The sequence below is a fragment of the Talpa europaea genome, assembly GCF_964194135.1.
Source record: "Talpa europaea genome assembly, chromosome: 4".
NCBI classification, from domain to species: Eukaryota; Metazoa; Chordata; class Mammalia; order Eulipotyphla; family Talpidae; genus Talpa; species Talpa europaea.
The window spans coordinates 101,745,067-101,760,954 of NC_140070.1; the positions used below are offsets into that span (position 1 = coordinate 101,745,067).

At 35.5% G+C, this 15,888-nt stretch overlaps 1 protein-coding gene across 2 annotated transcripts in view; it reads right to left on the minus strand.

The window, feature by feature from the left end:
* The window catches only part of RABL3 (RAB, member of RAS oncogene family like 3), a gene marked incomplete at both ends in the record, with an annotated part of 38,143 nt that continues 22,255 nt past the window's right edge, over positions 1-15,888 (minus strand). Inside the window, 5 exons of one of the 2 annotated variants that reach the window (XM_084231647.1) lie at positions 1-66; positions 955-993; positions 3,885-3,956; positions 10,780-10,930; positions 13,752-13,866. In XM_084231647.1, coding sequence (XP_084087773.1) covers positions 1-66; positions 955-993; positions 3,885-3,956; positions 10,780-10,930; positions 13,752-13,866 — 443 coding nt within the window. The remainder of the gene's footprint in view (positions 67-954; positions 994-3,884; positions 3,957-10,779; positions 10,931-13,751; positions 13,867-15,888) is intronic. The other variant, XM_084231646.1, reaches the window with a different exon arrangement.

Consider the following 15,888-nt stretch of genomic DNA (forward strand, 5'->3'; position numbering starts at 1 on the left):
TCAGTCATAATGAAGGCTCTTTAATGTTCCTCCTCCAAATCTTTTTCGATCAGAAAAGCCTGGAATCTGTAGACAAGAAAGATAATCATTACGTTAAATCTCAAGGAGGCAGAGTTCCAATGTTAATAGCCTTAATATTTTTTCCTTTATTTTCTGTTTTTGTATGTCAGCTTGTTGTTCTTTAAAGAATCACCATTCTGAGGTTTTACTCAGAAAACCAGAGCAAACTGAATAGTAAAAATAAACTCAACTGAATGGAAAACCTTCACAAATTGGTGACAGTGTCATTTAAACCAGAAAGGACAGTGAAATCTCTTAATATTCATCTATTGGACCTTTATATGAATTATCTGAGTGTGGTAGACTCTGGAAATATGCCTTTGGCATTTCAAGCAAATTATTTTCTTCTTTTATTTTTTAATGTAACCTTATTCTTGGATCACTTTTTTTCTTTTTTTTTTTTTTTATAGACACATGTTTTAGTTTTATTTATTTATTTATTTGTTTGTTTTTTGTTTATACATGCACTGGGTACAGTCAGAAGCACGGGAGGGTGAGAGAATTCACCAGAGCCAGAGTGGGGAGCAGAGCAGGCAGAAGGACTGAAGTACACTGATGAGGGGAGCAGCGGGCAGCAGGAGAGGTCTGCGCGCCATGTGGGACCCTCCTCCAGTGGACGGGGAGCAGCCGGGGATCGAACCGGCGCTGCAGAGGCCGCGGGCAGCTTCGCAACCCAGCGCTCAACCGCTGCGCCACCGGGGAGGCCATGGATCACTTTTTTCTTAATTTGATTTTTTTTTTTTTGTTCTACTTAGTAGTACAGAAGACAATCAGTTGCTTATGCCTATAAAGATTTCCCCCACCTTATTTTTAAGCTATTTCTGAAAATAAATTTGGAAATCACCTCTTTCTAAATTTAAGAATTCATTTTATCAAGAAAAGCTGGATACTGACCTGGTTACCTTCTCTTAAAAAGTATCTCTTCTCTATGACCTGTGAGAAACAAAGATTTTTAAGGACTTAGCACATATACTGGTAAAACAAGGCTAACTGCAAAGATCACCAATGGGATTACAAGACATATATTCAAGTTAAGTCTTTTAGTAGCCATAGATATTTAATGCAATGATTAAAACTGGTGCTAGTGAGATCAGGATTGTAGGAGTATTTCCAGAAAAGGTTGCCTCACTCTATAAACTATTAATGATAGATCAAAAAATAAACAAAACAACTAAATAAAGAGACTGACATAAGAAATATACATTTCCTAGTGGGGCAGCAAATTTGGCTCTAAGTTTCTTAGCAGCCAGTCTCAAAAGGTACTGCAATAGGTATTTCACTATTACAATAGTACAGCTTTCCTTATGAGTAGTCTGTGTAATCCAGTGAACCTCCACATTCCTCTAGTACAATAATAAATTCTTAGTTCCTCAATGGAGACAGATGACAGAAAATCAAAAGCAGTCAACTAGCTTCATTTTATGGATTTCATCTGTATCCTAATTCAGTAGTTTCAGAACTGTTTGCATTTGGTCAGCAGGAGAAGCAATGGATGTGTCTGCATAAATCCATCACTACTACTGAAAAGAAGCCTCAATATATAGGTCCTAATACAGTGAATTTAAGAGTACCATGCTTTCAGATGATAAGAAATATTTTTAAAAATAATGAATTGTGTTCTAACTCTTGAAAAATGCTATTTGCAAAGGCAGTATAATTTTTACATTGGATTGTGGTGATTAAGAAAAGTCAAGCAGATATGAATACAGATTAGTTGGATATTAAACTCTGTAGAACACTGTAATCTAGAGTTACATAGCTGAGATTGCCTCTGAATAAGAACAAAGCATCTCTTTCCAGGCCTGTGCCAGCTTGCTCTCACTGGCCTGATAGACAAGTCTTTGACATTCTTCCTATCTCCAAGACAATTGCTAGGTTACTTTCAGCCACAAATGACTTAGGGTAATGTTAAGTTCACTGATCCCAAAGATAGAAATATTTACACTAAATTCTCTAAGATATGAGGTATAGAAAACTGGGTGAAATTTAGCTGCCAGCTCCCTTGGTTTCAGGTAACCTCTTAGTCTGGAGGTCTAGCCAACAATCTACTCCACTTGCCTTTCATTGTGATTTAGACAATGAAGAGAGAAGTTACCTTTTTTGTTTTTTTTTTTTTCATAATTCTGTACTCTCAGCTCAGTCAATTTGCAATATCCTTCTCTTACCAAAGTTCCTGGATTTTTTTTTTTTTAATTTTTTTTTGAGGCATGTTTTATTTATTTGTTTGTTTGTTTGTTTTTGTTTATACATGCACTGGGTACAGTCAGAAGCATGGGAGGGTGAGAGAATTCACCAGAGCCAGAGCGGGGAGCAGAGCAGGCAGAAGGACCAAAGTACACTGCTGAGGGGAGCAGCGGGTGGCAGGAGAGGTCTGCGCACCATGCGGGACCCTCCTCCAGTGGACGGGGAGCAGCCGGGGATTGAACCGGCGCCGCAGAGGCCGCGGGCAGCTTCTAAACCCAGCGCTCAACCGCTGCGCCACCGGGGAGGCCCAAAGTTCCTGGATTTTTTTAAAAAAATAAAGCTGTACCTGATAACTGGGGTCATTCTGGTCTATAACTCATTTTTTTCTCTAGTATATATAACGTCTTACATCTATTTTTTAATTTAAAAATTCAAAAAATCATTAAAAATGTAAAAAACATAGTATGGGATCTTTCCATGTCAGACATAGACCTATAATAAGTGGTTCTTAATTGTGGGAATTTTGTACAGGCTCTAAAGCAAACTGAAGTTCTTACATTCTAAGTGTCAAAACAATGTAGAGAGAAAATCTGATTCTTTGCAGTGCTTCTCAACATTTTTTAGGTCATGGCAAAGAAAATGCTAGAATTTGCAACCGTACACAGGGGCAAATGGAAGGGGCTGCTGGTCGCCTAGCCTGTGGAGCTGCCTCTCGTGGTACACCACATAGGGTAAACCCCAGGTGCTACACACCACATAGGGACAGGTGTGGGGCTTTTCTAATATTGACATATTGGACCAAAAGGTCAGATATTAGGTCCTTAAATAACTAAAAGAAAAGTGATTCAAAAACAAGAGTTATGAGGAGGGAGATGTTTTCATTGGGAGATAAAACTTAAAGGGAAATATAATACTGAGATTAGTATTTTTCAATAATATAGGCTATTTTAATAATGCCTCCTCTTTTACTTTACTACGCAATGTGACCATTGGGCAAATGACTTAAACTTGGTCAATACTACGTGCAATGTAGTCAGTCACTGAAGTCAGGGCTTGTGAAGGAAAGACAAACAAATCCTCTAATTTCCCAGTATGCTGAGTCATTCTACATTTTCACAGCAGTTCAGGAGAATAAGATACTAGCAAAGAGTCAATAATTGGAATATAAAGTTTTCTGATTTGGAAACATTAAGGAATCAAGAAGATGATATAACCTTAAAAGTAATAGCAATGCTTATGGGAAGAATATTAATAGCTAGGACAGCAAAAGAACTCAGAGCTTTAACTCAGCAGAATCTCCTCAGTTTAGTACTTTTGTGGGGATAGCGGGGGCTGAGTAAGTACAAAAGACCTAGAAAATAGGGAAACATAAATTGTTTGAAGGAGGGGAATCAGGCATCTTTAAAAAAACCCCATTGAAATCCAGTAGCTTTCATCCTTTGCTTAGAGAACACTGGAGATAGAATCAATACGTCAGCAGTCCTTGAGCAATTATGCCAACAGATAAGAGAGATCAAAACAAGTATTATTCAGGCTGTGAAGTTCAGGATGAAGGAAGAAAAGGACAAAGCATTCTACAAAGAATTTAAATCTCATAATATATAAATTGGGTTTAAAAATAACTTAATTGAAGCCATTACCTTATCAAAAAACCTACTGAGCTTGACAGCATTGGAAGAACCTGCAGCTAAGTAGCGTGAATTTGTGCAATCCTAGAAGATAAAACATTAAGATTCACAATTAAAAGTCAGGAAATATAAGCTCTTTGTTAGGTATTACTGTTCCTGTTGCACATTTCTATAGTAAAATAATCGGCATAATATGTAACATTCAACTGATTTGCATACAACAAAGAGGAACTGTGCTAAAGGAAGATAATATCACCAACACTGTTATTTGAGCAATTTTAAAAGATAATGAACCAGTCAGTGACCAATTATGTCATCAATTATAGAAACAATTATATCATCAAGTGACTCATAAAGGAAGATAGTACTATATCCTACTAATAATAAGACCAAGACAAGAATCAGGTAATCTACCAACATTTACCTTGAAAAGCAGAAACTGAGTCATTAAAAACAATAAACACACCACTTTTTAGTACTAGTGCTCAACTAAGTACTACACATTTCCTTATAAATAGTAAGAAGCATGAAGATAAAGAATTTGAGGAGCAAATAAAGAAGAAAATAGAATGTGATTTATAGAAATAGGAAACAAGGAATTAGAAGAACAAAAAGGAATTCAAAAAATTGTCAGGGATTTTTTATTCATTGACTGTAAGGCACTACATCTGTTGGCAGGTCATAAAGATAATAAAAAAACAACAGATCTATTCTATTGTTACTAAATATCCATAGCATGTTGTTACTAAATATCATACACTGTTATTTTTAATAAATAAAAAAATAAAAATATTATTTACATAGGACTTTTAGAAATAGGGAAGAAATGGGGTCCAGAGGAGAAAAAAAAAATCTGTAACATTACAATTAAATGACTAGATTACAATAATTAGTGAAGATGTTCAAAATCTTCCTATCCTTTTCCTGGAATTCCAGTGTTGTGTTGCCTTTGCTTGTCATCACTGACTTGCCTGTCATGTTAAGAGATAGAGCAGTTTTTTTTTTTTAAAGATTTATTTATTTATACAAGAACCGGGGTACAGGCCAGATGTGCGGGAGGGTGAGAGGATTCACCAGTGACAGAGAGGGGAACAGAACAGGCAGACTGACTGAAATACACTGCTGAGGGGAGCAGCAGGTCAGACAGGAGAGGTCTGCTGCGCCATGTGGGACCCTAGCAGGCTGGCTGGGATCGAACTGGCGCTGCAGAGGCTGCGGACAGCTTCACAGCACTGTGCTCAACCGCCTGCGCCACTGGGGGGGCCTGAGATAGACCACATTTTTACCTCAAATGCCACCTGAGAACAAACTATGAGGATATTATAAAGGCTCCTTTGCAAGGATATTTGTCAGTTGTAGATGTCTATGTGTCTTAGGATATTACTAGTTATATTGTTGGTGCATTTTCCCCTTCCCTCCCCCCAATTATATATATATATTTTTCTTATAAATAAATAAATCTTTTTTATTTTTTTTTAATAGAGGCATGTTTTATTTATTTGTTTGTTTGTTTTGTTTATACCTGCACTGGGCACAGTCAGAAGCGCGGGAGGGTGAGAGAATTCACCAGAGCCAGAGAGGGGAGCAGAGCAGGCAGAAGGACCGAAGTACACTGCTGAGGGGAGCAGCGGGCGGCAGGAGAGGTCTGCTTGCCATGTGGGACCCTCCTCCAGTGGCCGGGGAGCAGCCGGGGATTGAACCGGCGCCGCAGAGGCCGCCGGCAGCTTAGCAACCCAGCGCTCAAAAGCTGTGCCACCGGGGAGGCCCCCCCCCAATTATATTAACTGCAGTGAAGTTGGTTTACATCATTTTGTTTTAGGAGTACAGGTTCAAACATCTACATATGTAAGCTTTCACACCAGGCCGACCACCATATTTCCAATAATACTCCACCATGCTCCACTGTACTCCTTCCCCTTTTGCCCCCCGCCCCCCCCCCCCCCCCCCGGCTCCCTTATTCCCACATCCTCTTCCTCCTCTTCTGGTTGCCTCGGTTTTGCAGTCAGATGTCAAGGGTTTGTTATTGTTTTGGTTTTATCTGACCTTTTGTTTTGTTTCTCTATACTCTACATGTAAGGGACACTATCTGCTATTTGCCTTTCTCCCTCTGACTTACTTTGCTTAGCATAATCCCCTCCAGTTCTATCCATGTTGTTGAAAAAGTCAAGAATTCACTTTTTTTTTTTTTTATAACTGAGTAGTATTCTATTGTGTAGATATACTCCATCTTCCTAACCCACTCATCTGTTTTGGAGGGGCACTTGGGCTGTTTCTATAGCTTGGCTTTTGTAAATAATACTGAAATAAACACAGAAGTGTCTACATCTCTTCAAATTAAATGCTTTTGTGTTCTTCAAGTAGATACGTAGGAGCAGAATTAGAGGATCATATGATAGGTCTGGATGTAATATTTTGAGAAACCTCTGTACTATTTTCATAGGGGCTGGACCAGTCTTATGTTCCCACTGACAATGTATAAGGGTTGCTTTTCCACTATATCCTCATCAATGTTTGTTTCTGGTGTTTTTGATATGGGCATGAGGTGTGAGGTAGTATCTCATTGTGGTTTTGATTTGTATTTCCCTGATGATAAGTAATGAGTAGCATTTTTTTCATGTGCCTGTTGGCCATCTGTATATCTTCTTTGGAGAAGTGTCTATTTAGCTCTACTGCCATTTTTTTGATTGGGTTAATTTTTTTCCTTTGTTGAATTGCATGAGTTCTTTATATACTTTGGATATCAGCCTTCTGATGCATGATGTGCAAATATTTTTATTTATTCTGTTTTGTAATCTCTAAGTCCACATGATTGCTTTCCAGTGAATTTTGTAACCACTTATTTTATCCATATACAACGTTTCTAGGCTCACATTTTAAATTCTGGTTGGGAACTAACTATATTTTCCAAAACCACACACCAAAAAAGTCTACAACAAACGTTTTAATGATCACAGGGTAACTAGAAAAATCAAAGATCTTCAAAACCAGCAAGCTTTGACTCCAAATATTGGTCTCAACACTTTTAGAGAGTGTGACATTGGATTAGGTTGCTAAACCTTTGAAGTTTACTCATTTAAGAAATAGGAATAATAAGGCTTAGCTCATAGGGTTTTTGTAAAAAATGAGGTAATACATGTCTGGTATAAAACAGATACTGAAATATTAGCTCGTGCTCTCTTCATTCTAAAGAAATGCTACTAGACACAAAAGCACTAATATAATAAAAGATTATATAGGTATTGGATTGGTTGAAACACCATTCCACAAACTGTTGTACTTGAAATAATGTTTGAACACATTCATATAGCAGTTGGGGTATATAAGAGACAAATTTTACACAAACCTGTGTTAGTTATGTTTTATGAAACTGATATTGATTACATAAAATATCAGAATGTTGAAAGACTTTAAAGATGATTTCTAATAGCACTCAAGTGCTAAATACAAAAAATAAATCAGACAGCAAAGAAAGAAAATCTTCTCCAAACCTAATTCTAAGGCTCTACAACTTCAGGTTGACCAGATTAGAATCTCTATAAAATCATAGAGATGAGAATTTTGGGATGAGAATTTTGAAGGTGAAAGAGTCCTTTTCTATTGATCCTGGCTGAGAACAAACCCTGAAAATATGTATCTCTAAATAGCTTGTCAAGGTTGAGAAAGAAATAAACCAGGGAAGATGCTTCAAAATGATCACTTCGAACTAAACACATAACAGGAAAATTTGTGCTACAATGCAATAAGTCTAACAGGATTAAAACAATAAATAATCTTATTTATGACTTACATAATTTGCCCTTTATTCAGGCACAAGATGGCAATTTTGATTCCATCTTTGATGTATTTGTTAATTCTTACTTTTCTAAGTAAATTCATACAGTAATCAAGAATATGATCCAGCAATTCCACTCCTAGGTATTTACTCAAATGACACAGAAACATCAACTCCAAAGAGCACCTGCACCCCTATGTTTATAGCAGCACTGTTTACAATAGCTAAGTTTTGGAATCAACCCAAATGCCCAAAAATAGATGACTGGATCAAGAAGATGTGGTACATATACACCATGGAATATTACTCAGCATTCAAAAAAGATAAACACATGCCATTTGCAGCAACATGGATGGCGCTGGAAGGGATCATGCTCAGCGAAATAAGCCAGAAAGAAAAAGAAAAATACCGGATGGTCTCACTCATAGCAGGAATCTAGAAAACTTAAATAAGGGACCAGGAAAATGAATATCTATAAGAAAGTGAAAATCATAATCAACAAACAACTATGAACCAGAGACACTTTATGAGGGGAGGGGGGCGGGGGGGAGGGATTGGGGTCAAAATAAAGGGGTTGCAATTGTTTGGGGAATATAAAAATAAAATGAAAAAAAAAAAGAATACTAGCACTAATACTGTTACTTTTTTTTTTTTATTTGAGGCTTTATATTTACTTGTTGACCCTTTTTGAGTACTAGTTCTTTTTGAAACTCTTATCCATTTTTCCTCCTCAATTTTTTCTTCTCCACATAATCATGACTCTCTTGGTGGTTCTGCTATGTTCCTGAAGTTATACACTGATAAAAGGACAAAAATGGAGATGGTGTGTGCCAATGTACTACCAATAGAGTACCTTTACATCTTCTTAAGAATTAAAAGATGGCTCTGTCTTTGCAAGTAAAGTAGGAAAAATATGTATTTAGGTGACTGTCTCAGAAATCCACAGGCATTAAACAGATACATTATAAAATACATTAATCACTGAAATAAATTAAGTATATTCAATGGTAAATTCCCCATTGGAAATAATGTTCAAATGAACATTCAACAAGGGTAAAATGTAGTCTATGCAGCAAGAATCCTCTGGAATATCATGGTCTAGTATGCACATCTGGGGCATTTACATTGAATTTTCTGAGGTGGCACTGAGAAAAATTAGATACCTCCACTGCAAAATAGAATGTAAGAAATAATAACAAGCAGAAGTTGGGGGTAGAGGTAGGGATGAAATTAGTGGTGTTTACAAATGGTGATTCACAGAGTTAGGGCATCAGAACCACCTGAGTCATTTGTTAAAATTATAGAGTTGGGTCTTCCTGTGAAGACCTTGTGAATAAAAAGCTCCAGCTGTGAGGCGGTTATTCAAAAATTTTCACAGGTACTGTTGGAAATATAAATACAGGTAACTGTCGATCTAGATGATTTCTAAGTGTTCTTTCAGTTCAAAGATTCTAAATATTAGCTGAAGGGTAATTAAGTGGAAAATAGGCTTAAAGGTAGAGCACAGGCTCTGGAGTTGGGGTGTCTGTTTGACCACATAAGGTTGATGTGAAGACAATGTATGTGAGATAGTGTATGTAGGATAAAGCTTGGCATGTAATAAGTACTTAATAAATGCTAGCCATTAGTATTAAGACACCACTACCAACACACATGTAGAATGCCAATGCACTGAATATGTTGCAGAAATTCTACTTGTGTTGGCCAGAATACTTCTCTGGGCAACACTAACTGGCTTATATGAAGAATTTTTCTGACCCTTTTAAGCACCCAGTTCTAACTGAGCTAAATATCTTAGGAAGGGATGCAATCTTCTGTATCTACCTAAGTTTATTATAACTATGCTTATAAAGCATTCCGAGTTTACAGTTTGTAATTTTCCCATTTATCTATCTTTAAGGTAAATTCTTTAGTTGAAAAAGCAAAGAGGCTTTTCTAAAGCAAGACTAATCAAGGTACAGTATTAGTGACCATTCTTAGCAATTTTGATTTTGGTGTGATTTTCAAAAATCTTCTCAAGAAAAAGCCCATGCCAACAGGCATATGAAAAAATGTTCAACATCACTTGTAATCAGGGAAATGAAAATCAAAACCACAATGAGATATCACTTTACACCATTGAGAATGGCACATATTAAAAAAACTAGCAACAACAAATGTTAGCGAGGATGAGGAGAAAAAGGAAATCTCCTGCACTGCTGGTGGGAGTGCAAACTGGTCCAACCACTATGGAAAGCTGTGTGGAGGTTTTTCAAACTACTAAAAATGGAGCTTCCATATGAACCAGCAATTCCACTCCTAGGAATCTACCCAAAGGACACAAAAACATTAATTCAGAAGGACACTTACACCCCTATGTTTATTGTAGCACTATTTACAATAAGAAGCTAGCTATTGGAAACAACCCAAATGCCCAAAAATAGATGACTGGATCAAGAAGATGTGGTATATATACACAATGGAATATTACTCAGCAATCAAAAAAGATAAACTCATGCCATTCACAGCAATATGGATGGAGCTGGAAGGGATTATGCTCAGTGAAATAAGCCAGAAAGAAAAAGAAAAATATCCATCTATTTCACTTATAGGAGGAATGTAGAGGAATCAAATAAGGGTCAAGGGGGGAAAAAGTAATTATAATAAGTTAAAAATCAAAATCAACAGGCAACTATAAATAAGAGACACTCTGCAGGGGAGGAGATGGGAGAAGGATCAAAATTGGGGTGGGGAGAGCATAAGTGACGATGGTGATGGTACACGGGTGAATTGGTGATGGGAATTTCATGGGGGCTACACATGACAGGAAAAAGCATGCATTGTACACAAGTGAAAATGTAAAATATATCTAAAATTTTAAAAAAAGAAATAAAATATTTTTTAAAAAGTAAAAAATAAAAGAAATAGTCCATGATTTACATTTTCATAGAACAAAGTTTGAACATTCCAAGGAGGCTGAAGTGACTGCCAATCTGGCAGTTTATGTTGAGTCCAATTTTCATTATATTTTGGATTAGAACACAAATAGTGTGATTTCAAGTATAAAGATTTTTTTTTGTGAGAGTATAGAACTTGTGAAATCTTTGGTTTTGCCTTTACCTGATAATACAAGCATGCATTAGTAAAAATACACACCAAATTAATCTCTTCTGCATTGAAATCCTCTGCCAGGAAAGCAGTCCTAGTTAAAACTTCATGGCGCTTGGTTTCATGAATCTGGTCCAGTTTAGTCCCTATTACCAACAATGGGATTTGGTTATCAGCAAACTGTTCCTGGTCATAATCCCTGTGAACAAACAATGAAGAGTAGAATTTACTATTCTGATGTAGCTGTATATTTAAATATCATTAGCTTACACTATTTTGCTGATATTTCACTGGCTTTTGCTTATCCATCTCCTATAAACCTACTTTCTTCCATCTACTTGTTCAGTTATCAAGTCATCCTCAGGATCTATCGAGTCCTAATTATTCATCTAAACTATTCAAAATATGCTCGAGTGAGGCTATATAGATCACTTGAATAACTAAGTGCCTACGAGGCAAACACAGAACAGGCTGACTTGACTTTTTCCAAAGCTCCATCTTCTAAGCCTAACAGCTAAGACATTTTTCTGTATAGATTCTGTAATCTAATTAGTAGATTCAAATATCAGTGGAGAAAAAACCCAGGTATCTATGGCACGCAAGCCTTGTGTCAGATGGGGAAATGGTAAGTTTGTGGATTCCTTCTAAGGTATACATAAGTTCCATATCTACCACACACATTTCTGTCTGTGAAGAGTAAAGGGTAGATCATTTTAGGGAAATGAGAAATAAGGACATTGAAGGCCAGGAAATTGGTCCTAGGTGATATTATAGCCTAGATGGATTCTAAAAATGGAAAGGGAAGGAAACAGCTAAATTGCCAAAATGAATACTAAAAGGGAAGAATTAGGTGCTGAATAGTTGCTTGTCTTGAAATGAGAGTCATGGGAACAGAGGACAGGCAAGGGTTAGTGGCCTTGGGTCATTAACTATTACAATCCTTTTTGTTTCTATTTTTACCCCCAAAATAGAATGGTATTCCTTCTATTACCGAAAATAAAATAGAGTCCAACGTTGTTAACTCAATTTAAATTCTTAGTCACACTGAGAAATAAAACAGATTTGGATTTCTGACATGTTATAAGCTCAATTTGCAAGTATCAGCAAAATTTGGTTGCGAATAGCTATGACAGCAAATCAATAGTGCATAATTCAGTCAATACAGCCCAGTTGAGTATAGCTTTTTTCTTCCTTTGGCATTATTTTTCTTTCTCTTTGAATAATTTAAGTTGGGGGTGTATGTATGTAAAATTACAAAATATTTTTGCCTTTCAGAGATCCAATTAACTGTTCAGCCTTGGAACACAGCTGTTTTGAGTTAATCGCCCATTTAATAAAAATATATCATTATATTTATTACACCAAAGCCAAAAACAGCTTGAGTTCAAGGTCTTCATTTTTTTTTTTTTTTACCAGTATCAACCCTGGTCCAAAATTAAAATTTACTTTATTAGACAATAGAGTTTTGAGAGCGTCCTCTTTTGGGACTGTTTTTTCCTCCTATATTCACTAACTCTGGTCCATATAAAATTTTTCTGTAGGCTATTTCACCAAACATCATCTTTGCTATACACATATCTCTGCCACTTATATCCCATATAGGCTCATGCATATTTTTTATATATATAGTATATATGTAATATAACATATATATGTTGCCATATATATGTTGTCATATATAATTTGTCCTCTTAATTCTTTCAAATTTTCCTTTTTTCTAACTTTGATTAAGTCTTACATCCAATATGAAATATGATGATGAAGTTTATTTTTAACCATTAGGTAGAAAAACAGATGGGGGTTTTTATCATGGATGAGTATGGATAACAACAATTTAATGTTATAAAGAGACAGACAATCAGGTATTAAATTACATACAAAATATCACTTCGGGGACCAAAACCATCTGTGTCTTTCCAAAACTACCATTTTAAGAGAAGATTTAATAGACACTACAGGAATATAGTCAGCAACATACAGACTATTGGAAACTCTACAGGACAGTCTATTTTGTTTCACAAATAAACCATTGGAAAGTAAAAAAAATGAAGGGGAACTTAAGATTAAGAGAAGCTTAAGTCAATACAATGAGTGGATCTTACTGCACTTTTTTGAATAAACCAATAATCATGAGATATTTAGATAAATCAAAATAATTGTTGGTATTATAGACCTATTATTAAATTCTAAGTATGAATTACATTTTGGTTATGCTGAAAAAGACCTTATACTTTAAAGTTACACATTTAAGTAGACATTTTGTGTTCATGGATTGGAAGATGCAACAAAAACGCTTCCAAATTTGGTCTATAAGTTTAACCCAATTCCAGTCAAAATTCAAGCAGATTTTTTGTCAAGCTAGACAAACTATTTTAAGATTTATATGGAAAAGCAAATACAGCTAAACAATTCTGAAGATGACTAAAGTGGAAGGAATCACACTGCCTAATTTTAAGACAATATAATGCTATAATAATCAAGACAGTGTAGTAGTCCTGGTGAAGACACACACAGATCAATGGAACAGAAATGGAGTCTAGAAACAGACCCAAATAAACATGGTCAAATGAATTTTGGCAAAAGAGTAAAAGTAGTTCAAGGGAGTAAGAATATTTTTTCAACAAATGGTATCAGAACAATTGGACGTCATATACAAAAGTCAACCTCAATCAAAACATCACACATTATAACTAACTCAAAATGGATTAGATAAAAAAAATAAGCCTAAAGCTAAACACTTCAAGAAGAAACCTAGGAGAAAACCTGTATCACCTGGGATTAGGCAAAATTCTAACACATGATAACAAAAGCATAATACATAAAAAAATTGATAAGTTAAACTTTATCAAAATGAAAAACTATTGCTTTTGTGAAAGATACTTTTATGAAAATGAAAAGTCAATCTACAGAATGGGAGGAAATATTTGCAAATTAAACATCGTATAAAATGTTATTTTGGTGGGTACATTATTGTGATTGCTATAACATTTCAAACCAATTGTGATGTAATCTGGCCTTACCCATTTGTTACCAGGACTCCAGTTGGTACCAAATCCCTGTTGAGAGCTTCTAATGACCAACGATACAAGTTTTGGGATGACTTCTTATTTGTTAAGTCATGTACTAAAATAATACCTAAAATAATCAGAGAAAATTATGTCAATACTGTAACAAGTTTTCATTTTACAATTGGCAAAAAGAGGCTTAGTAAATACAAGCATTATGTTTTCTCAGTGAACCTAGCATTCTAGTATTACTAACTAAAATACAATTGTTTCAAAATTTCCTCTACATATTCATACAAAAAATTACGAAATTTTCTTTGACACATATAACTTTTTGAGATTCTACAAGGGATGACAAAATGTCCTTAAACTTTCAGAATATCTTTGTCTTTTTTCTTTCTTCAACACCTCAGAAGTGCCTACTCTGTTTAGTATTAGTTGCAGAACTACCTCATCAATAATAAGAACCAGAACTACTTCAAATATAGGAGAAATTATATTCATTTAAAAAGTTCATTGTTTCTGAACTTTGTTCTAAACATGACAGATTTACACATTACTTAACACTCATTGAAATATTAAATAAAACTTATTAAAAGGGTATTATTTTATTTGGATGCAATTGTTTGTTTTTAATGTACAAAATGTTTTAAATCACCTGGGCCTAATCAACTCAAAAGGCTAATTTTTTAAATCTTTGATTATTGGTTAGCTATGTAAGCTTGCTACCTATTAAGAGAGTTAGTTATAGAGCAAAAAAAAAGTGCCACTTTAGAAAGCAGTAGGAATATATCAAGACATATGAATAGTAGAAAATAGATGGACTTCGAGAGACTGAGATAAATAACAAAATGCAATGAGGCTCAGAAATACAATTAAATAAACTCGATAGCCAAGATAGAAAGACAGAGCAGGTCATTATTACCGCAAGATATAGGCAAAGAAGAAAGATTTGAATGCTAGCAGAGCTTAGGGTAACACCTACAGGTTTCAAATCCTCAACCTTTCCCTGTATTACCCATATTCTACTGAAGAAAGGATGTGAAACTAATGATTCTTCCATCTTCAAGATGTAAGGAATGTCAATTTGAAAAAGAAGAACAGAAGAGTTAGAATTATTTGGCTTCTCTAGTTTTTACAGACATTTGTACAACTAAGGTGCTTGGGCAAGTTATAGTTGACTTGTTCCAGCTAGTTCAGATAAATCTGCATCTCTCTTGGTATCTAGAACAGAGATCTGACACTCATCCCCACATCCAATCATACATACTCCACTCCCTCAGTGAAGGGTTCTATTAGACATCCAGAACACAAGAGAGAGGACAGATTTTAAAAAGGAATAAAGAGCTGCCATTAAAGAATATAGCTGACATTTATACAGCACTTAAGTGCTACACACTGAGCTTTACATGTATCAACTAATTTGATTTTCAGAACGCCCCTGTGAGGTAAGAATTGTCTCCATTATACATGTGGAAATTGAGGTTCAGAGAGGCTGAGTAATTTGCCCTAATACATAGTAAGTGGGGTAGCCAGAATTTGAACTCAGTTAATCTAACTGTGAAAGTCTAGAAGAAAGCAATCTAAAGCCTCACTTTAGGGGAAAGGAGGAGATATTTCTCCTCTCCTTATTTCCCAGGTATAATTATCATAAAACTATGGGTAAGACATTTGAGATTATAAAAGACCAAGATGAGCTACCAGATAGACAGGGAGAAGTTTATTTTTTGAGACTAAAAGCTTTAAAACTTTTAAGGGCATTTAAGCACCTCTTTTCCTTATTCTCCCTCTTTCATTTGGTCTGAGAGTTTTTGCTTTGTAGTCTATGAACAAGAAGGGCCACCACAGGGTCCAGAGGAAAGTAGTCAAAGGTGATGGCTGATCAGACTATGTTCTAATCTTAAAAGAGAGGGGTAAAAAAACACTTTACTGACTGGGAATTACTCATCAACTTGGAGGAAGGTAGAGTATTCAGGGAAGAAAGTGATTACTAAGAATAAAGACTATGAATTTGAGTAGAGTAAGCCTTATGCTTTGTTTTTGTCTGAAACTAAGTGGTTGATGACGTAAAGAACCTGAGTGCTTCTACCAGAGGTAGGGTGAAAGAACTAGAAATTTGATTTTTCTTATGGTATTTTTTTTTAAGAAATAG